The sequence below is a fragment of the Somniosus microcephalus genome, chromosome 2, assembly GCF_052327205.1.
Source record: "Somniosus microcephalus isolate GS21.2 chromosome 2, FLI_Smic_1.0, whole genome shotgun sequence".
NCBI classification, from domain to species: domain Eukaryota; kingdom Metazoa; phylum Chordata; class Chondrichthyes; order Squaliformes; family Somniosidae; genus Somniosus; species Somniosus microcephalus.
In genome coordinates, this window is record NC_140988.1 from 210,944,457 (window position 1) to 210,965,611 (window position 21,155).

At 57.0% G+C, this 21,155-nt stretch overlaps 1 protein-coding gene across 1 annotated transcript in view; it reads right to left on the reverse strand.

Moving 5' to 3' along the window:
• LOC147123197 (WD repeat-containing protein 19-like) overlaps positions 1–5,077 on the reverse strand; it is a 57,646-nt gene extending 52,569 nt beyond the window's left edge. The window contains exons 1-4 of the mRNA XM_085968676.1: positions 4,899–5,077; positions 3,882–3,950; positions 2,067–2,132; positions 1,602–1,727 (exon numbers count right to left, since the gene is read on the reverse strand). Of these exons, the coding sequence (XP_085824802.1) occupies positions 1,602–1,727; positions 2,067–2,132; positions 3,882–3,950; positions 4,899–5,074 (437 nt within the window). The 5' untranslated portion in view covers positions 5,075–5,077. The remainder of the gene's footprint in view (positions 1–1,601; positions 1,728–2,066; positions 2,133–3,881; positions 3,951–4,898) is intronic.
• Positions 5,078–21,155: the final 16,078 nt, after the last annotated feature.

A 21,155-nucleotide genomic window follows, 5' to 3' on the forward strand; every position in this document is an offset into this window, starting at 1 on the left:
CTCTCTCTCTCCCCAGTCTGTCTCTCTCCCTCTCTCTCTCCCCAGTCTGTCTCTCTCCATCTCTCTCTCCCCAGTCTGTCTCTCTCCCTCTCTCTCTCCCCAGTCTGTCTCTCTCCCTCTCTCTCTCCCCAGTCTGTCTCTCTCCCTCTCTCTCTCCACAGTCCGTCTCTCTCTCCCTCTCTCTCCACAGTCCGTCTCTCTCCCTCTCTCTCCCCAGTCCGTCTCTCTCCCTCTCTCTCTCCCCGTCTCCAGTCTGACTCTCTCCCTCTGTCTCCACAGTCTGTCTCTCTCCAGTCTGTCTCTCTCCCACCGTCTCTACAGTCTGTCTCTCTCCCTCTGTCGCCACAGTCTCTCTCCCGCTGTCTCCACAGTCTGTCTCTCTCCTGCCGTCTCCACAGTCTGTCTCTCTCCTGCCGTCTCCACAGTCTGTCTCTCTCCCTCTCTCTCCACAGTCTGTCTCTCTCCCTCTCTCTCCTTGGCGTGCATGTCCACAGATCCCTGAAGGTAGCAGGTCAAGTAGATAAGGTGGTTAAGAGGGCATACGGAATGCTTGCCTTTATTAGCCGTGGTATAGCATACAAGAACAGGGGGGGTTATGCTTCAATTGTTTAAAACACTAGTTAGGCCTCAGCTAGAGTACTGCGTGCAGTTCTGGTCACCACATTACAGGAAAGATGTGCTTGCACTAGAGAGGGTACAGAGGAGATTTACAAGGATGTTGCCGGGAGTAGAGAATCTTAGCTATGAGGAAAGACTGGATAGGCTGGGTCTGTTTTCCTTGGAACAGGGGAGGCTGAGGGGAGACCTTATTGAAGTGTATAAAATTATGAGGGGCCTAGATAAAGTGGATAGAAAGGACTTATTTCCCTTAGCAGAGGGATCAAAAACTAGGGGGCACAGATTTAAAGTAATTGGGAGAATGTTTAGAGGGGATTTGAGGGGAAATTTCTTCATCCAGAGAGTTGTGGGGGTCTGGAACTCACTGCCTGAAAGGGTGGTAGAGGCAGGAACCCTAACCACATTTTAAAAGTGCTTGGATATGCACTTGGGATGCTGTAACCTGCAGGGCTACGGACCAAGAGCTGGGAAGTGGGATTAGGCTGGATAGCTCTTTGTTGGCCGGTGCCGACACGATGGGCCGAAATGGCCTCCTTCCGTGCTGTAACTTTCTATGATTCTAATTACATTTATACCAGGAAAAGTGGGTATTAAACTGCATTAACTGTAATAAAACTGCTGAAGTCTACCATCCTTAAAAGGGATATTCACTTGAGAGATTGTTATTATATATAAGCGTTATTGTCCTATTTAGTTAATAATAGGAAAGAAAACACATCAATGGCTAGTAATTCAACTAAACGTTTTATTTATTTCATGGGCAATGTCATAGTCGGCCCGTGACTATGTACTTGGAATAAATATAATTTAGAGGAACTTTTAGTAATTTTTGATATTTTCAATTATCATCCAGGTGAGCCAGAAAGGATAAAACTCTTACAAATAACATTTTCTGATTCATGTAACTAGCTACCTGTCTGCATTATTAAAATTGAAAGTGCTAAGGAAAGAATAAAAATTTACTTCAATATTTGTCAGCTCACCTCATACCACTGTCCAACTGCGTAGTTTTATGTGTGTTTGCATCCCATAGGTAGACGGTATTTGATTTGTCAGCAATCACAGCCAAGGCATCTCCAACTTTATCCCAGTCCATAGAGACACAAACTCTAGGTGACCCATAAAAAAAATTTAAATCAAAGTTTACTCTTGTAATTTTAGCTTTAGAATTTTTGGCTCTTTTTCTCAGAAGTCATTTGTTGAACTTTCCTATTTGTAAAATTTTGTATTTATTTACTAGTACACATTATTGATAAATATACACATAAATTGGATAGTAACTATCTTGTCAGAAAATTCAGAATGATTACAATGCAGGCCACCCTGAGTAGTCAAAGTTGAAGTAAAAATTAAAAAGTACAGTAATTGTAATAAATTTAATTAGCTTTATGCATTCCTTATGCGACTTTATAAGCAGCCATTTAGAATAATGTGGTTTTTCTTCATACCCTGGAAGATTAACTTCATTCCTTTTATGTCCATGTCGATCAAAGATCTTCACTGTGTGGTCAGACCTGAGACAAACCAACAAGTCTCCAGTCAGTTTTAAAGCAATGACATACGCAGACTCTTCAAAATCCAAATGACTAGGTTGGACATTTACTGGCAAACTGCTTTCAATTGTCGGGTCCTTCTGCACTTCTATTACTATCAAACCAAAATAATTGTGGGAATAATAATCATAAAAATCTGGGGAGTACTGTATTTTCCTTTTAGGTCTTGATTTTCAGTTAAAGAACACACAACTATATGAAAGTAATAAATGTTGATTATGAAGTAATTTGTAAAAAAAAGATTCTCTGGTTGTGGGAAATGCACAAGAGAAGAGTCCTTGTGGTGATGGCATTCTCTAGACTGGCAATTGCTTGGTACCTCTCCTTAGGTTAAAAAAAGTAGGAAGCGACAGGCTATCTTCTTCAAACAAGCCTGCAAGTTGTTTCTGATTACAGAAAAACACACTACAGGCTGGGAATGTAGATGCCTATGTCACAGCTGTGTGGGCTCCAGAGCAGCTCTTCAGCTGGTTTGAAGTTGCACCTATCCCACTACTTCATGATACACCACTTAACTGATACAATGGGCGTGGCCTTGCAGGGAGGGAGACCTTACTTTGATTCTCCATAGCAGCAACAAAATTGATGGTTTTAAAAACTAAAATAATTTATAATCAGTCTATTATTTACTTCCAAGAAAAGTCAGAGTACTTCGAACAAAAAAGTGTTCCCTCTATACTTTCCTTCCTATTTAACTGTGCAGGTTATATTTTTCAACAGAAGAATGAGACTTGGCTAGCCTGTTCGGTCTTGAGAGGACCTGTGTTAAAGTTACTATAGGACTAACGTGACAAAAAAGCTCTCTCAAAGTCAGAATAAAGGTAGATCTTGAACTACTGATAAAATGTATTTTTTATCTATATTAGTTTATTGATTTGAATACTTTGCTAGAAAGAGTGCACACAGGGCTAATTATGGTTGTGAAATATTTCTACAAGGCACAGAGAATATACATTCTGTAATAGCAGACGAAGATCAATCAATGTGTGGTTAGACAGTGGTTTCCGTGAAATAGTGGTTTAATATATTAACGCAAATTGACTGCAGAGGCATTAAGTGCTACCTGTTTTATAGTATCTTTAATAATGGCTGTTTAGAAGAGGCAATTCGTTTTAATTATCAGATCTACATCAACTGAAAGACAAAGATCCCATGCCACTGTTAAAGAATGATGCACAATCTTAATTAATCAAAGATACTAATTTGTTAGAGAACTTTCATTCTGATAGCATTTCACAGGATCCCAAAATAGATCTGTAAGAAGGGTCAGTCAGTGATGGTAGTCCTTCATTGACAGCACCGGGACTGGAATTCCCAAGATTGGGACTTTATTTGAGGTTGTCTGAATCAAGTTGTCAGTCTGTCTACAGCTAAGCCATCTACAACCTGCAGCCAGCAGAGTGCCAAGTCACTGACTCCACTGTAACAGTGAAATGAACAACTGTTTTCAGTTGTAATGCAGCTTAGGGGAATGCTTTTTATTGTTTTGAATACGAATTGAAGAGAACAGTAAAGTTTATAATTATTGGAATGTACTGTTTTGCACAACATATTGTTAATTTGCTTGCTTTATTTAAATTAATTGTCTGTTGATGTACAGCCTGTGTCTCAATCTGTCTATCAAAGGGAGGAGAATGACATGGCGGCACGGGGTATAATCGGTGTACAGTGGGAAGGGATCTCTGATCCATTGGTCTTGCAATTATTTACCTTGTTAATAGTAGGTGAAGGCACACTCTGGATCGTAGGTGATGCGAGATCTTCCTACAGGAGTGGTTACTTATGCCAAACCAGAGTAGAATATCTGGTTTAAAATCCAAAAACATGACAGCAACCTAACATTGTACTAAAAAGTTGCTTTGCAGGCATTGTAAATCTTGTATGTAATATTTGTACTAAACATCCAACCAATAAAACTAGAACATTAATGCCAATCATATTGCCTTGGAACATTACTACCCTTCAGTTTTTGCACAGAATTGAGACAGACAATCCACTAGATTATAATATTGAAACAATGTCATTAAGTATATATACAGGTACACTATCCCTTATCTGAAAGCCTTGGGACCAGCTGAGTTTCGGTTTTTGGATTTCAGAAGGTATTATTAGAAGACTGGGAAATTTGTATTTAATATAAATTGTAAAAGTTCAGGCTACCTCTTGCGACTGTTCCGTGTCTCATTCCCCTTCCTGCTTCTCTGGAAAGCCGGATATCGGCTGACTCCTACTAAGCTGGCCCGCAAATCAGGTTGGGGGTCGGGTGGGGGGGGGGGGGGGGGGGGGAGAAAAGAATATCGGACGGGTCGGGGGGGGTGGGGGGGGGGGGGGGGGAGAAAAGAATATCGGACGGGTCGGGGGGGGGGGGGTGGGGGGGGTGGGTGTCGGGGTCGGGAGAAAAGAATATCGGACGGGCCACTGCAGCTATCGGACGGGCCGCTGTATTGTTGGGTTCACTCTCCCGGTACCTCCTTCACACTGCCCGGCTCGGCCTGCAATCTCCTACCCAGGAGGGAACTCTGTGACCCTCTGCCCTGCTCAGCGTAAGTCATGCGCCACTCTGGTCATGTCATGCGCACGACTTACGCTGAACAAAAAAACTTTCGGTTTTTGGAAGTTCGGATAAAGGATAGTCTACCTGTAATGGTAATGCTTTAACTGTCAATCCATGACACAAGCAGTTTAATCTTCTAGCAGGTTGGTTGCAGTAGAATGTAAATGGCTTACCCAGTGATAGCTATATAATTCCCCAGTGTTTTCTGCCAGTGGTACTGTACAAGGTTGCCTGCAACAATTTTCTCTGAGATGGTAAATACTCGCTGCACAGGAAAGAGAACAATAAACAGGATTTTTGCAAACACAAAAATATAATTCAGTTTTAACATATGGTTACATAAGAACATAAGAATTAGAAGCAGGAGTAGGCCATAAGGCCCCTCGAGCCTGTTCCGCTATTCAATAAGATCATGGCTGATCTGCGACCTCAACTCCACTTTCCTGCCCTATCCCCATATCCCTTGATTTCTCTGGAGTCCAAAAATCTATCTATCTCAGCCTTGAATATACTCAACAACTGAGCATCCACAGCTCTTTGGGGTAGAGAACTCCAAAGATTCACAACCCTCTGAGTGAAGAAATTTCTCCTCATCTCAGTCTTAAAATGCCGACCCCTTATTCTGAGTCTCTGACCCCTAGTTCTAGACTCTCCAGCCAGGGGAAACAACCTCTCAGCATCTATCCTGTCAATCCCCCTCAGAATCTTATATATTTCAATGAGATCACCTCTCATTCTTTTGAACTCGAGAGTATAGGCCCAATCTACTCAACCTCACCTCATAGGACAACCCTCTCATCCCAAGAATCACTCTAGTGAACCTTCGCTGCACCGCCTCTAAGGCAAGTATATCCATCCTTAGATAAGGAGACCAAAACTGTGCCCAGTACTCCAGGTGTGGTCTCACCAAGGCCCTTACTCTTGTACTCCACCCTCTAACAATAAAGGCCAACCTGCCATTTGCCTTCCTAATTGCTTGCTGTGCCTGCCTGCTAACTCTGTGTTTCCTGTATGAGGACACCTAAATCTCTCTGAACACCAACATTTAATAGTTTCTCACCATTTAAAAAATATTCTGCTTTTCTATTCTTCCTGCCAAAGTGAATAACCTCACATTTCCCCACATTATACTCCATCTGCCACCTTATTACCCACTCACTTAACCTGTCTATATCCCTTTGCAGGCTCTTTGTGTCCTCCTCACAGCTTACTTTCCCACCTAGCTTTGTATCGTCAGCAAACTTGGATACATTGCACTCAGTCCCTTCATCGAAGTCATTAATATAGATTGTTAACAGCTGGGGCCCAAGCACTGACTGTTGCGACACAACACTAGTTACAGCCTGTCAATCTGAAAATGACATGTTTATCCCTATTCTCTGTCCGTTAACCAATCCTCTATCCAGGCTAATACATTAACCCCAACCCCATGTGCCCTTATTTTGCGTAACAACCTTTTATGTGGCACCTTATCGAGTGCCTTTTGGAAATCCAAACATACTACATCCACTGGTTCCCCTTTATCTACCCTGCTAATTACATCCTCAAAAAACTCTAATAAATTTGTTAAACATGATTTCCCTTTCATAAAACCATGTTGACTCTGCTTTTCTAAGTGCCCTGTTACCACTTCCTTAATAATGGATTCCAGCATTTCCCCCGACGACCGATGTCAGGCTAACTGGCCTGTAATTCCCTGTTTTCTCTCTCCCTCCTTTCTTGAATAGTGAGGTCTATTTGCTACTTTCCAATCTGCTGGGACCATTTTTGGAAGATCACAACCAATGCATCCACTATCTCTGCAGGCACCTCTTAGAACTCAAGGATGTAGGCCATCAGGTCCAGGGGATTTGTCAGCTTTTAGTCCCAGTACTTTTTCTCTACTGATATTAATTACTTTAAGTTCCTCACTCTCATTAGCCCCTTGGTTCCCCGCTATTTTTGGTATACTTTGTGTGCCTTCCATTGTGAAGACAGACACAAAATATTTGTTTAAAGTCTCTGCCATTTCCTTGTTCCCCGATATAATTTCTCCTGTCTCAGCCTCTAAGGGACCAACACTTGCTTTTGCTACTCTCTTCCTTTTTACATACTTGTAGAAGCTCTTACAATCTGTTTTTTATATTTCTTGCTAATTTACTCATTCTATTTTCTTCCTTTTTATCAGTTTTTCAGTCATCCTTTGCTGATTTCTAAAGCTCTCTCAATCCTCAGGCTTGCTACTATTATTTGCAACATTATAAGCCTATTCCTTTAATCTAATACTATCATTAACTTCTTTAGTTAGCCACGGATGGATTACTTTTCCCATGAAGATTTTATTTCTCAATGGAATGATTATTCGTTGAGAATTTTGGAATATTTCTTTAAATGTTCACCATTGCTTATCTACTGTCATAACTTTTAATCTAATTTCCCAATCTAGCTTAGCCAACTCGCCCCTCATACCTATGTAATTGGCTTTGTTTAAGTTTAAAACTCTAGTTTTAGACTTAAGAAAGTCACTCTCAAACTCAATGTGAAATTCTAATCATATTATGATCACTATTCCCTAGAGGATCCTTTACCTGTCTCATTACACAAAACAAGATCTAAAATAGCCTGTTCCCTGGTTGGTTCCATGACGTATTGTTCTTGGAAACTGTCTCGAATACATTCCATGAACCCGTCCTCCTGACTACCCTTGCCAATTTGATTTGCCCAATCTATATGAAGACTAAAGTCCCCCACGATTATTGCATTACCTTTGTTACAAGCTCCTATTATTTCTTGATTAATACTCTGTCCAATAGTATAGTTACTGTTAGGGGGCCTATAAACTACTCCCACCAGTGTTTTCTGCCCCTTGTTATTTCTCATCTCCATCCATAGTGATTCTACTTCCTGATCTTCTGAGCCAAGGTCCTTTCTCACTAATGTCCTTATGTCATCCTTAATTATCAGAGCTACCCGCCCTGCCTCCTGTTCCAGTCTGCCTGTCTTTTTGAAACGTCAAGTACCCTGGAATATTTAGTTCCCAACCCTGGTCACCTTGCAACTATGTCTCTGTAATGGCTATTAGATCATACCCATTTATCGCTATTAGATCATACCCATTTATCGCTACTTGTGCCACTAATTTTTCTATCAGATGTTTCCTGCATTTGGAAAAGAGCCTTTATTTTAACTTTTTAACCATTATTCCCTGTTTTCACCTTATTCGCTAATGTAATATTATCTTTAAACTCTCTGTCCCTTCCTGTCACACACTGCTTATCTTTACCCAATTGACTACACTGCTCTATTGCTTTGACTTTTCTCTTTAGATTACTAAATTTCCCCTCACCTGCCCCCTCCCCCCACCTTTTTAGTTTAAAGCCCTATCTGGTTAGAGTGACGTGTCCAGCTACAGTAACTACATTTGCTCTAATAACCTGTTAAAAGTAGCATTCACAGAGTAAATGAATATTTAGACAAAATTATAATGGTACAAATATAACAGACAAATTCTATTAACTGGCCAATTGCAAATGTTATCCAAAGCTATTTCAATTACCATCTAATTACATACACAAACTGGAAATAACCAATTAGCCTTGCTGGAAGAAACATTCTTATACTTATACTCTGAATTTGCACACAAAGTGTCTTTTTTGGGGGGAGCAGGGTACAAATCAGTGCCATCACCCCATCCTCCCTGAATTGGTTCTCATCTCCTCAGCACATTGTTTTCACAATCCTTGTCCTCTTATGAATCTCTCCATGGTCTGACTCCACCTTACATACCAGGTTGCACCTTCAACTCTAATACAATAGCAAAACACTGCGGATGCTGGAAATCTGAAATAACAGAAAATGCTGGAAACACTCAGCAGGCCAGGCAGCATCCGTGGAGAGAGAAACAGAGTTAACATTTCAGATTGGAGACACTTCTTCAGAACAGTTCTGAAGAACGGTCTCCAACCTGAAACGTTAACTCTGTTTCTCTCTCCACGGATGCTGCCTGGGCTGCTGAGTGTTTCCAGCATTTTCTGTTGTTATTGCACCTTCAGCTCTTCCGATTATAGTTGTGTGTGTGTCCCTCCCCTTCTCTCTGTCTTCAGCCATTATGTTCCTGTACTCTGAATTTCTCCTCAACCCCTCTACCCTAGTACATCTTGCCTCATCTACAAACCCTATCAAAAATGCTGATGCTGATGAATAGAAAATTTTCCACCTCCAGCATCACACATTCCTAAAAATATAGCACAAATTAGTTATGGGGAAGCACACCCTCTAAATTACCCTCTACCCTTGAAGAACACTATCCTCCAGCTCTTACCTCTGCCTTCGATGATCTTCTGCCCTTCTAGACCCTCACTACTGCATATCACCCATCCCAACCATTTCCCTGATACAATTCTCGTCTCATGCCCTTAAAGCAAGAGGGCTGCAATTGCAGCACAACTGGCGCACACCTAGACTTGTCTTCTCAATGACAAGCTACCTCCTCTGACTCCCTTCCTCTGCTTCACCATTTCACCTCAAATACCTTATGTGAGAAGGTCATGGATTTCTACATCTTAAAAGATTGAAACCATTTGTTCAACTGCTAAAGCCAGCTCCTTCAACTCTCCTATCTCCAATCTTTCTCTCTGAAGAAAGATTTGCATTTATATAGAACCTTTCACAACCTCAGGATGTCCTAAAGTGCTTTATAGTCAATTAAGTACTTTTGAAGTGTAATCACTGTTGTAATGTAGGAAACGCGGCAGCTAATTTGCGCACAGTAAGCTCCGAAATACAACAATGAAATAAATGACCAGATCATCTGATTCAGATGTTGGTTGAGGCAAAATGTTGGCCAGTACACCAGGAAAACTCCCCTGCTCTTCTTTGAATAGTGCCATGGGAGCTTTTATATCCACCGGAGAGGGCAGACGGACCTCAGCTTCACGTCTCCTCCAAAAACGGCATCTTTGACAGTGCAGCATTCCCTCAGTATTGCACAGAAGTGCCAACCTAGATTATGTGATCAAGTCCCTTATGTGAGGCTTGAACCCACTACCTTCTGACTCAGAAGCAAGACTGTTACCACTGAGCCAAGGCTAACATCTTAAAAGTGAAGTTCTTAAAAGTGTCGTTAGCAGCCAACTCTCCCATCATTCCCTCTCTGAATCGCTTCAACCCAGTTTCCACTCAGTCCACAGCACTGAGATTGCCATGGCCAAAGTTGCCAATGGCACGCTTTGTGACTGTAGTGCAATATTCCTCCTCATCTTCCCTGACTTCTCTGCAGTGTTCAACACAGTTAACCATTCCATCCTTATAGAAACATAGAAGATAGGAGCAGGAGTAGGCCATTCGGTCCCTCGCGCCTGTTCCACCATTTAATGAGATCATGGCTGATCATCCAAATTCAGTACCCTGTCCCTGCTTTCTCCCCATATCCCTTCATCCCTTTAGCCTTAAGAAATATATCTAACTCCTTCTTGAATATATTTGAAATATATCTAACTCCTTCTTGAATATATTTAATGAATTGGCCTCAACTGCCTTGTGTGGTAGAGAATTCCACAGGTTCACCACTCTCTGGATGAAGAAATTCCTCCTCATCTCAGTCCTAAATGGCTTACCCCTTATCCTTAGACTGTGACCACTGGTTCTGGACTCCCCCCGCCATCGGGAACATCCTTCCTGCATCTAATCTGTCTAGTCCTGTTAGAATTTTATAAATTTCAATGAGATCCCCTCTCATTCTTCTAAACTTTAGCGAATATAAGCCTAATCGACCCAATCTCTCAATTATTCTTCCAGTTGTCAGTTTCCAGTTAATTTTGCTGCTGTGAAGCACTTGAAGATGTTTTATATTAACAGGAGCTACATATACAAGCTGTTGTTACACTGTCCCAAAATCTGGCTTTAGCCCCATTTGTGCATTACTTTAGCACACCAATTATAACTTTGCATAAATTCCTGTCTATGAACAGTTCAAAAGAACAGCATCCGACCCTGCGCTGCCTTTAGATGGTGCAATCTCATTTCCACTTCCACTGCCTCCTTAGACAGGCAATCCATATAATCGATATCCTCTGAGTGAAGTTAAACATGTTTGTGGAAGTTCAATACAGGCATTTGACTAGCCATTTAGGAACCTGATGGGTTATTGAAGGGGGGTAGGGAAGTTTTCCCACTGCTTGGCCAATAGTTATCCCATAATCAACATCACCTAAAATAGATTAACTGGACATTCTGTTGTTTGCGAGGCCCTGTTGTGCACAAATTGGTTGTCACGTCACAGTGACTATTCATCGGCTGTAAAGGGCTTTGGACTGTCCTGAGGATGTGAAAGGCTTTGACCTGGAGTTTCCGCTAGGTTGCGCTGGTGCAATTCGCCCAAAATCAGCCAAACCAGCGCAAAAGATCGAGGAATTTCAAGTGCAAATTACAGCCAGCACAAATTGAGTTTCCACGATCTTTTGCACTGGTTTAAAAAACATAGCACTAGAAAACCGGCCCCGTCCACAAAACTGGCCACACCCCCACGTCGAATTACTCACCATTGCGAGTTTCCGCTAGTTGCAGGCCTTCGAAGAGGCTCTTAAAATTAGGCAGGTTTTTTTGGGGCACTAATTGGTACCTTTTAAAAGCTTTTAAATATATATTTTTTTATTACTAAGGAATTGACTACTGTACATCAATGTACAGTGACTAGTAAATGGTTTGTATAGTTCTTTAAAGTCATGTTCAGTTATTTAAAATCAGGTGGTAGACGAGACATTGATTAAAAATTCTTATTTTGTGTGATAAACTCATTGGCAGCTATATTAATAAAACTGCACCAGGTTACCACTCTTAAATATATCAAGGAATATGCTTTAAGTTAAAAAAAAATTGTTCTAAAACGTTGCCCAATTGCGCTGGTTCATGAAAAATTCACTTCACAAAACTAGCACAATTCTGAAGAAGATTTCTTGGGCTAAAGCTGCAGAAGATTTTACTTCATTCCTCCAATTTGCTGAAAGGCAGCCTTGCTATTCTGCCCAAGAAGTTATGCAGCTCCATATTCTGCATTCCACCTTTCTACAAAAAGGCAAGAGTCCACTCAGCAAGCAGACATCCAGGACAGGTTTAGGAAAGCTTCCAAAAGAGTTGAAGCAGCGGAAGTGCCTGAAGAATCTGTTGAAGTGCATGATCCTGATGACCCAGCTGGCATGGATATTCCTGATGAACCAGTTGACTTGGAATAAGTGTACAGTCAACCACAGTACTTTATACCGTACTGTACAGTCGTTTATAAGTTTTGTTTTACTGTTAAGTAATTAAAGAGTTATGGATTACCCTCAACTGGCAGTACTGTACTTAATCAAGCATCTTCCACCATCCATTTAACACAACATTCTGTACGTGAGTACCCAAGTACTGTATACTGCACATTTCTTGATTTTAAAAAAATTTTCTTTGTTGAAAATAGCCTCGGTAGAGAACCCTCTCCGTCATCCGGAAATTTTGATAAACCGGCAACACGCCGCTCCCGTCGGTGCCGGATAAAAAAAAGTTTCCTGTACTTTGTTTTTTTCAGCAGTCTTTGTGGGGCATGAGCCAAGGAATGAAGTGAGGCATTCCTATCAACAGTATTTTTGTGGAAAGTATATACATATATAATAGTGATTCCCCAGGAGAGAGAGAACGAGGAGAAAAGGAAAAACTTTAACAATTTACATGTAAGAAGTAAATAGTATCATCGTATCATAAGATTTAGATTAGCAATGGAGAGGAGCAAGGAACAAACTAAACCGGAATAGGGCTAAAATGGAACCAAAGACTGACAGGAAAAACTGTAATGGAACAATGGGTGATCTTTAAGGAGATGTTCCAAGTACATTCCAACAAGAGGGAAGGAAGGGTAAGGGAACCAAAGCAAGGGCTCCTTGGATGACGAGGGAGATAGAGAAGATGATGAAACAAAAAAAAGAGGGTGTATGATGAATGTCAGGTGAATTTTTCAAGGGAGAACCAGACCAAACACAATAAGTTGAGAGGGGATGTGTAGATGAAAATAAGATTAACAAAGAGAGAATATGAGAGTAGAATGGCTGTTAACATAAAAGGGAACCCAAAAATCTACTGCCAGCATGCAAACAGTAAGCAGGTAGTAAGAGACAGGGTGGGGCCTATTAGAGACAAAAAAGGTGATATATGCTTCGAGGCACAGGGCATGGCTAGAATACTCGAGCAGTACTTTGTATCGGTGTTTTCTAAACAGGTGGATGCTGACAAAATAATCGGTAGAACTGGAAAAGGTAGAAGCAATGGAAGGGGTGAAAATTGATAGATGTACGAAAGTCTGGGTATGCTTAGAATGGACAAGTCGGCTGGTCCAGATGGCTTGCATCCCAGGTTGCGAAGGGAATTGGGTGAGGAGGTAGCGGAAGGGCTTGCCATAATTTTCCAATCTTCCCTTGATGCAGGGGAGGTGCCTGAGGATTGGAAAGCGGCAAATGTGACACCATTGTTCAAGAAAGGGGGGGGGGGGGGAAAGAGGACGGGGCGGGGGGGGGGGGGAAAGAGAGGACGGGGCCGGGGGGGGGGGGGGGGGGGGGGAAAGAGAGGACGGGGCGGGGGGGGAGGGAGAGGACGGGGCGGGGGGGGGGGGGGGGGGGGGAGAGGACGGGGCGGGGGGGGGGGGGAAGAGGACGGGGCGGGGGGGGGGGGGAGGGCGGGGGGGGGGGGGAAGAGGACGGGGCGGGGGGGGGGGAGATAGGACGGGGCGGGGGGGGGAGAGGACGGGGCGGGGGGGGGAGAGGACGGGGCGGGGGGGGGAGAGGACGGGGCGGGGGGGGGGGGGGGAGAGGACGGGGCGGGGGGGGGGGGGGGAGAGGACGGGGCGGGGGGGGGGGAGAGGACGGGGCGGGGGGGGGGGAGAGGACGGGGCGGGGGGGGGAGAGGACGGGGGGGCGGGGGGGGAGAGGACGGGGCGGGGGGGGAGAGGACGGGGCGGGGGGGGGAGAGGACGGGGCGGGGGGGGAGAGGACGGGGCGGGGGGGGGAGAGGACGGGGCGGGGGGGGGAGAGGACGGGGCGGGGGGGGGAGAGGACGGGGCGGGGGGGGGGAGAGGACGGGGCGGGGGGGGAGAGGACGGGGCGGGGGGGGAGAGGACGGGGCGGGGGGGGAGAGGACGGGGCGGGGGGGGGGGGAGAGGACGGGGCGGGGGGGGGAGAGGACGGGGCGGGGGGGGGGAGAGGACGGGGCGGGGGGGGAGAGGACGGGGCGGGGGGGGAGAGGACGGGGCGGGGGGGGGGGAGAGGACGGGGCGGGGGGGGGAAGAGGACGGGGCGGGGGGGGGAGAGGACGGGGCGGGGGGGGGAGAGGACGGGGCGGGGGGGGAGAGGACGGGGCGGGGGGGGAGAGGACGGGGCGGGGGGGGAGAGGACGGGGCGGGGGGGGGAGAGGACGGGGCGGGGGGGGGAGAGGACGGGGCGGGGGGGGGAGAGGACGGGGCGGGGGGGGAGAGGACGGGGCGGGGGGGGAGAGGACGGGGCGGGGGGGGAGAGCACGGGGCGGGGGGGGAGAGCACGGGGCGGGGGGGGAGAGCACGGGGCGGGGGGGGGGGGGGAGGACGGGGCGGGGGGGGGGGGAGGACGGGGCGGGGGGGGGGGGGAGGACGGGGCGGGGGGGGGGGGAGGACGGGGCGGGGGGGGGGGGGGAGAGGACGGGGCGGGGGGGGGGAGAGGACGGGGCGGGGGGGGGGGGAGAGGACGGGGCGGAGGGGGAGAGGACGGGGCGGGGGGGGGGGAGAGGACGGGGCGGGGGGGGGGAGAGGACGGGGCGGGGGGGGGGGAGAGGACGGGGCGGGGGGGGGGGAGAGGACGGGGCGGGGGGGGGAGAGGACGGGGCGGGGGGGGGGAGAGGACGGGGCGGGGGGGGGGAGAGGACGGGGCGGGGGGGGGGGGGGGGAGAGGACGGGGCGGGGGGGGGGGGGGAGAGGACGGGGCGGGGGGGGGGGGGAAGAGGACGGGGCGGGGGGGGAAGAGGACGGGGCGGGGGGGAAGAGGACGGGGCGGGGGGGGAAGAGGACGGGGCGGGGGGGAAGAGGACGGGGCGGGGGGGAAGAGGACGGGGCGGGGGGGGGAAGAGGACGGGGCGGGGGGGAAGAGGACGGGGCGGGGGGGAAGAGGACGGGGCGGGGGGGAAGAGGACGGGGCGGGGGGGAAGAGGACGGGGCGGGGGGGAAGAGGACGGGGCGGGGGGGAAGAGGACGGGGCGGGGGGGAAGAGGACGGGGCGGGGGGGAAGAGGACGGGGCGGGGGGAAGAGGACGGGGCGGGGGGGAAGAGGACGGGGCGGGGGGGAAGAGGACGGGGCGGGGGGGAAGAGGACGGGGCGGGGGGGAAGAGGACGGGGCGGGGGGGAAGAGGACGGGGCGGGGGGGAAGAGGACGGGGCGGGGGGGGAAGAGGACGGGGCGGGGGGGGAAGAGGACGGGGCGGGGGGGAAGAGGACGGGGCGGGGGGGAAGAGGACGGGGCGGGGGGGAAGAGGACGGGGCGGGGGGGAAGAGGACGGGGCGGGGGGGAAGAGGACGGGGCGGGGGGGAAGAGGACGGGGCGGGGGGGAAGAGGACGGGGCGGGGGGGAAGAGGACGGGGCGGGGGGGAAGAGGACGGGGCGGGGGGGAAGAGGACGGGGCGGGGGGGAAGAGGACGGGGCGGGGGGGAAGAGGACGGGGCGGGGGGGAAGAGGACGGGGCGGGGGGGAAGAGGACGGGGCGGGGGGGAAGAGGACGGGGCGGGGGGGAAGAGGACGGGGCGGGGGGAAGAGGACGGGGCGGGGGGGAAGAGGACGGGGCGGGGGGGAAGAGGACGGGGCGGGGGGGAAGAGGACGGGGCGGGGGGGAAGAGGACGGGGCGGGGGGGAAGAGGACGGGGCGGGGGGGAAGAGGACGGGGCGGGGGGGAAGAGGACGGGGCGGGGGGGAAGAGGACGGGGCGGGGGGGAAGAGGACGGGGCGGGGGGGAAGAGGACGGGGCGGGGGGGGAAGAGGACGGGGCGGGGGGGAAGAGGACGGGGCGGGGGGGGAAGAGGACGGGGCGGGGGGGAAGAGGACGGGGCGGGGGGGAAGAGGACGGGGCGGGGGGGAAGAGGACGGGGCGGGGGGGAAGAGGACGGGGCGGGGGGGAAGAGGACGGGGCGGGGGGGAAGAGGACGGGGCGGGGGGGAAGAGGACGGGGCGGGGGGGAAGAGGACGGGGCGGGGGGAAGAGGACGGGGCGGGGGGAAGAGGACGGGGCGGGGGGGGAAGAGGACGGGGCGGGGGGGAAGAGGACGGGGCGGGGGGGGAAGAGGACGGGGCGGGGGGGAAGAGGACGGGGCGGGGGGAAGAGGACGGGGCGGGGGGGAAGAGGACGGGGCGGGGGGGAAGAGGACGGGGCGGGGGGGAAGAGGACGGGGCGGGGGGGAAGAGGACGGGGCGGGGGGGAAGAGGACGGGGCGGGGGGGAAGAGGACGGGGCGGGGGGGAAGAGGACGGGGCGGGGGGGAAGAGGACGGGGCGGGGGGGAAGAGGACGGGGCGGGGGGGAAGAGGACGGGGCGGGGGGGAAGAGGACGGGGCGGGGGGGAAGAGGACGGGGCGGGGGGGAAGAGGACGGGGCGGGGGGGAAGAGGACGGGGCGGGGGGGAAGAGGGCGGGGGGGGGAAGAGGACGGGGCGGGGGGAAGAGGACGGGGCGGGGGGGAGAGGACGGGGCGGGGGGGGAGAGGACGGGGCGGGGGGGGGAGAGGACGGGGCGGGGGGGGAAGAGGGCGGGGCGGGGGGGGAAGAGGGCGGGGGGGGGAGAGGACGGGGCGGGGGGGAAGAGGACGGGGCGGGGGGGGGAAGAGGGCGGGGCGGGGGGGGAAGAGGGCGGGGGGGGGAGAGGACGGGGCGGGGGGGAAGAGGACGGGGCGGGGGGGGGAGAGGACGGGGCGGGGGGGGGAGAGGACGGGGCGGGGGGGGGAGAGGACGGGGCGGGGGGGGGAGAGGACGGGGCGGGGGGGGAGAGGACGGGGCGGGGGGGGGAGAGGACGGGGCGGGGGGGGGAGAGGACGGGGCGGGGGGGGGAGAGGACGGGGCGGGGGGGGGGAGAGGACGGGGCGGGGGGGGGAGAGGACGGGGCGGGGGGGGGAGAGGAGGGGGGGGCGGGGGGGGGGGAGAGGACGGGGCGGGGGGGGGGAGAGGACGGGGCGGGGGGGGGGGAGAGGACGGGGCGGGGGGGGGGGAGAGGACGGGGCGGGGGGGGGAGAGGACGGGGCGGGGGGGGGAGAGGACGGGGCGGGGGGGGGGAGAGGACGGGGCGGGGGGGGGAGAGGACGGGGCGGGGGGGGGAGAGGACGGGGCGGGGGGGGGGAGAGGACGGGGCGGGGGGGGGAGAGGACGGGGCGGGGGGGGGAAGAGGACGGGGCGGGGGGGGGGAGAGGACGGGGCGGGGGGGGGAGAGGACGGGGCGGGGGGGAAGAGGACGGGGCGGGGGGGGGAGAGGACGGGGCGGGGGGGGGAGAGGACGGGGCGGGGGGGGAGAGGACGGGGCGGGGGGGGAGAGGACGGGGCGGGGGGGGAGAGGACGGGGCGGGGGGGGAAGAGGACGGGGCGGGGGGGGAGAGGACGGGGCGGGGGGGGGAGAGGACGGGGCGGGGGGGGAGAGGACGGGGCGGGGGGGGAGAGGACGGGGCGGGGGGGGAGAGGACGGGGCGGGGGGGGAGAGGACGGGGCGGGGGGGGGAGAGGACGGGGCGGGGGGGGAGAGGACGCGGCGGGGGGGGGGAGAGGACGGGGCGGGGGGGGGAGAGGACGGGGCGGGGGGGGGGGGGGAGAGGGACGGGGCGGGGGGGGGGGGGGGGGGGAGAGGACGGGGCGGGGGGGGGGGGGGGGGAGAGGACGGGGCGGGGGGGGGGGGAGAGGACGGGGCGGGGGGGGGGGGGAGAGGACGGGGCGGGGGGGGGGAGAGGACGGGGCGGGGGGGGGGGAGAGGACGGGGCGGGGGGGGGGGGGAGAGGACGGGGCGGGGGGGGGGGGGGGGGAGAGGACGGGGCGGGGGGGGGGAGAGGACGGGGCGGGGGGGGGGGGGAGAGGACGGGGCGGGGGGGGGGGGAGAGGACGGGGCGGGGGGGGGGGGGGAGAGGACGGGGCGGGGGGGGGGGGGGAGAGGACGGGGCGGGGGGGGGGGGAGAGGACGGGGCGGGGGGGGGAGAGGACGGGGCGGGGGGCGGGGGGGGGGAGAGGACGGGGCGGGGGGGGGGGGGGGGGAGAGGACGGGGCGGGGGGGGGGGGGAGAGGACGGGCGGGGGGGGGGGGGGGGAGAGGACGGGGCGGGGGGGGGGGGGGGAGAGGACGGGGCGGGGGGGACGGGGGGGGGAGAGGACGGGGCGGGGGGGGGGGGGGAGAGGACGGGGCGGGGGGGGAAGAGGACGGGGCGGGGGGGAAGAGGACGGGGCGGGGGGGGAGAGGACGGGGCGGGGGGGGAGAGGACGGGGCGGGGGGGGAGAGGACGGGGCGGGGGGGGAAGAGGACGGGGCGGGGGGGGGAGAGGACGGGGCGGGGGGGGAGAGGACGGGGCGGGGGGGGAGAGGACGGGGCGGGGGGGGAGAGGACGGGGCGGGGGGGGAGAGGACGGGGGCGGGGGGGGAGAGGACGGGGCGGGGGGGGAGAGGACGGGGCGGGGGGGGAGAGGACGGGGCGGGGGGGGGAGAGGACGGGGCGGGGGGGGAGAGGACGGGGCGGGGGGGGAGAGGACGGGGCGGGGGGGGAGAGGACGGGGCGGGGGGGGGAGAGGACGGGGCGGGGGGGGGAGAGGACGGGGCGGGGGGGGAAGAGGACGGGGCGGGGGGGGAAGAGGACGGGGCGGGGGGGGGAAGAGGACGGGGCGGGGGGGGGAGAGGACGGGGCGGGGGGGGAAGAGGACGGGGCGGGGGGGGGAAGAGGACGGGGCGGGGGGGGGGGAAGAGGACGGGGCGGGGGGGGGGGGAAGAGGACGGGGCGGGGGGGGGGGAAGAGGACGGGGCGGGGGGGGGGGGGAAGAGGACGGGGCGGGGGGGGGGGGAAGAGGACGGGGCGGGGGGGGAAGAGGACGGGGCGGGGGGGGAGAGGACGGGGCGGGGGGGGGAAGAGGACGGGGCGGGGGGGGGGAAGAGGACGGGGCGGGGGGGGGAAGAGGACGGGGCGGGGGGGGGAAGAGGACGGGGCGGGGGGGGGAAGAGGACGGGGCGGGGGGGGAAGAGGACGGGGCGGGGGGGGGGAAGAGGACGGGGCGGGGGGGGGAAGAGGACGGGGCGGGGGGGGGGAAGAGGACGGGGGCGGGGGGGGGAAGAGGACGGGGCGGGGGGGGGGAAGAGGACGGGGCGGGGGGGGAAGAGGACGGGGCGGGGGGGGAAGAGGACGGGGCGGGGGGGAAGAGGACGGGGCGGGGGGGGAAGAGGACGGGGCGGGGGGGGAAGAGGACGGGGCGGGGGGGAAGAGGACGGGGCGGGGGGGGAAGAGGACGGGGCGGGGGGGGAAGAGGACGGGGCGGGGGGGAAGAGGACGGGGCGGGGGGGAAGAGGACGGGGCGGGGGGGAAGAGGACGGGGCGGGGGGGGAAGAGGACGGGGCGGGGGGGGAAGAGGACGGGGCGGGGGGGAAGAGGAGGACGGGGCGGGGGGGAAGAGGACGGGGCGGGGGGGAAGAGGACGGGGCGGGGGGGAAGAGGACGGGGCGGGGGGGAAGAGGACGGGGCGGGGGGGGAAGAGGACGGGGCGGGGGGGGAAGAGGACGGGGCGGGGGGGAAGAGGACGGGGCGGGGGGGAAGAGGACGGGGCGGGGGGGAAGAGGACGGGGCGGGGGGGAAGAGGACGGGGCGGGGGGGAAGAGGACGGGGCGGGGGGGGAAGAGGACGGGGCGGGGGGGAAGAGGACGGGGCGGGGGGGAAGAGGACGGGGCGGGGGGAAGAGGACGGGGCGGGGGGGGAAGAGGACGGGGCGGGGGGGGAAGAGGACGGGGCGGGGGGGGAAGAGGACGGGGCGGGGGGGGAAGAGGACGGGGCGGGGGGGAAGAGGACGGGGCGGGGGGGAAGAGGACGGGGCGGGGGGAAGAGGACGGGGCGGGGGGGAAGAGGACGGGGCGGGGGGGAAGAGGACGGGGCGGGGGGGAAGAGGACGGGGCGGGGGGGAAGAGGACGGGGCGGGGGGGAAGAGGACGGGGCGGGGGGGAAGAGGACGGGGCGGGGGGGAAGAGGACGGGGCGGGGGGGGAAGAGGACGGGGCGGGGGGGAAGAGGACGGGGCGGGGGGGAAGAGGACGGGGCGGGGGGGGAAGAGGACGGGGCGGGGGGGGAAGAGGACGGGGCGGGGGGGGAAGAGGACGGGGCGGGGGGGGAAGAGGACGGGGCGGGGGGGGGAAGAGGACGGGGCGGGGGGGGAAGAGGACGGGGCGGGGGGGGAAGAGGACGGGGCGGGGGGGGAAGAGGACGGGGCGGGGGGGGAAGAGGACGGGGCGGGGGGGGGAAGAGGACGGGGCGGGGGGGAAGAGGACGGGGCGGGGGGGGAAGAGGACGGGGCGGGGGGGGAAGAGGACGGGGCGGGGGGGGAAGAGGACGGGGCGGGGGGGAAGAGGACGGGGCGGGGGGGGAAGAGGACGGGGCGGGGGGGGAAGAGGACGGGGCGGGGGGGGAAGAGGACGGGGCGGGGGGGGAAGAGGACGGGGCGGGGGGGGAAGAGGACGGGGCGGGGGGGGAAGAGGACGGGGCGGGGGGGGAAGAGGACGGGGCGGGGGGGGAAGAGGACGGGGCGGGGGGGGAAGAGGACGGGGCGGGGGGGGAAGAGGACGGGGCGGGGGGGAAGAGGACGGGGCGGGGGGGGGAAGAGGACGGGGCGGGGGGGGAAGAGGACGGGGCGGGGGGGGAAGAGGACGGGGCGGGGGGGGAAGAGGACGGGGCGGGGGGGGAAGAGGACGGGGCGGGGGGGGAAGAGGACGGGGCGGGGGGGGAAGAGGACGGGGCGGGGGGGGAAGAGGACGGGGCGGGGGGGGAAGAGGACGGGGCGGGGGGGGAAGAGGACGGGGCGGGGGGGGAAGAGGACGGGGCGGGGGGGAAGAGGACGGGGCGGGGGGGAAGAGGACGGGGCGGGGGGGAAGAGGACGGGGCGGGGGGAAGAGGACGGGGCGGGGGGGAAGAGGACGGGGCGGGGGGGGAAGAGGACGGGGCGGGGGGGAAGAGGACGGGGCGGGGGGGGAAGAGGACGGGGCGGGGGGGAAGAGGACGGGGCGGGGGGGAAGAGGACGGGGCGGGGGGGGAAGAGGACGCGGAGGCGGGCGGGGGGAAGAGGACGGGGCGGGGGGGGAAGAGGACGGGGCGGGGGGGGAAGAGGACGGGGCGGGGGGGGAAGAGGACGGGGCGGGGGGGGAAGAGGACGGGGCGGGGGGGGAAGAGGACGGGGCGGGGGGGGAAGAGGACGGGGCGGGGGGGGAAGAGGAC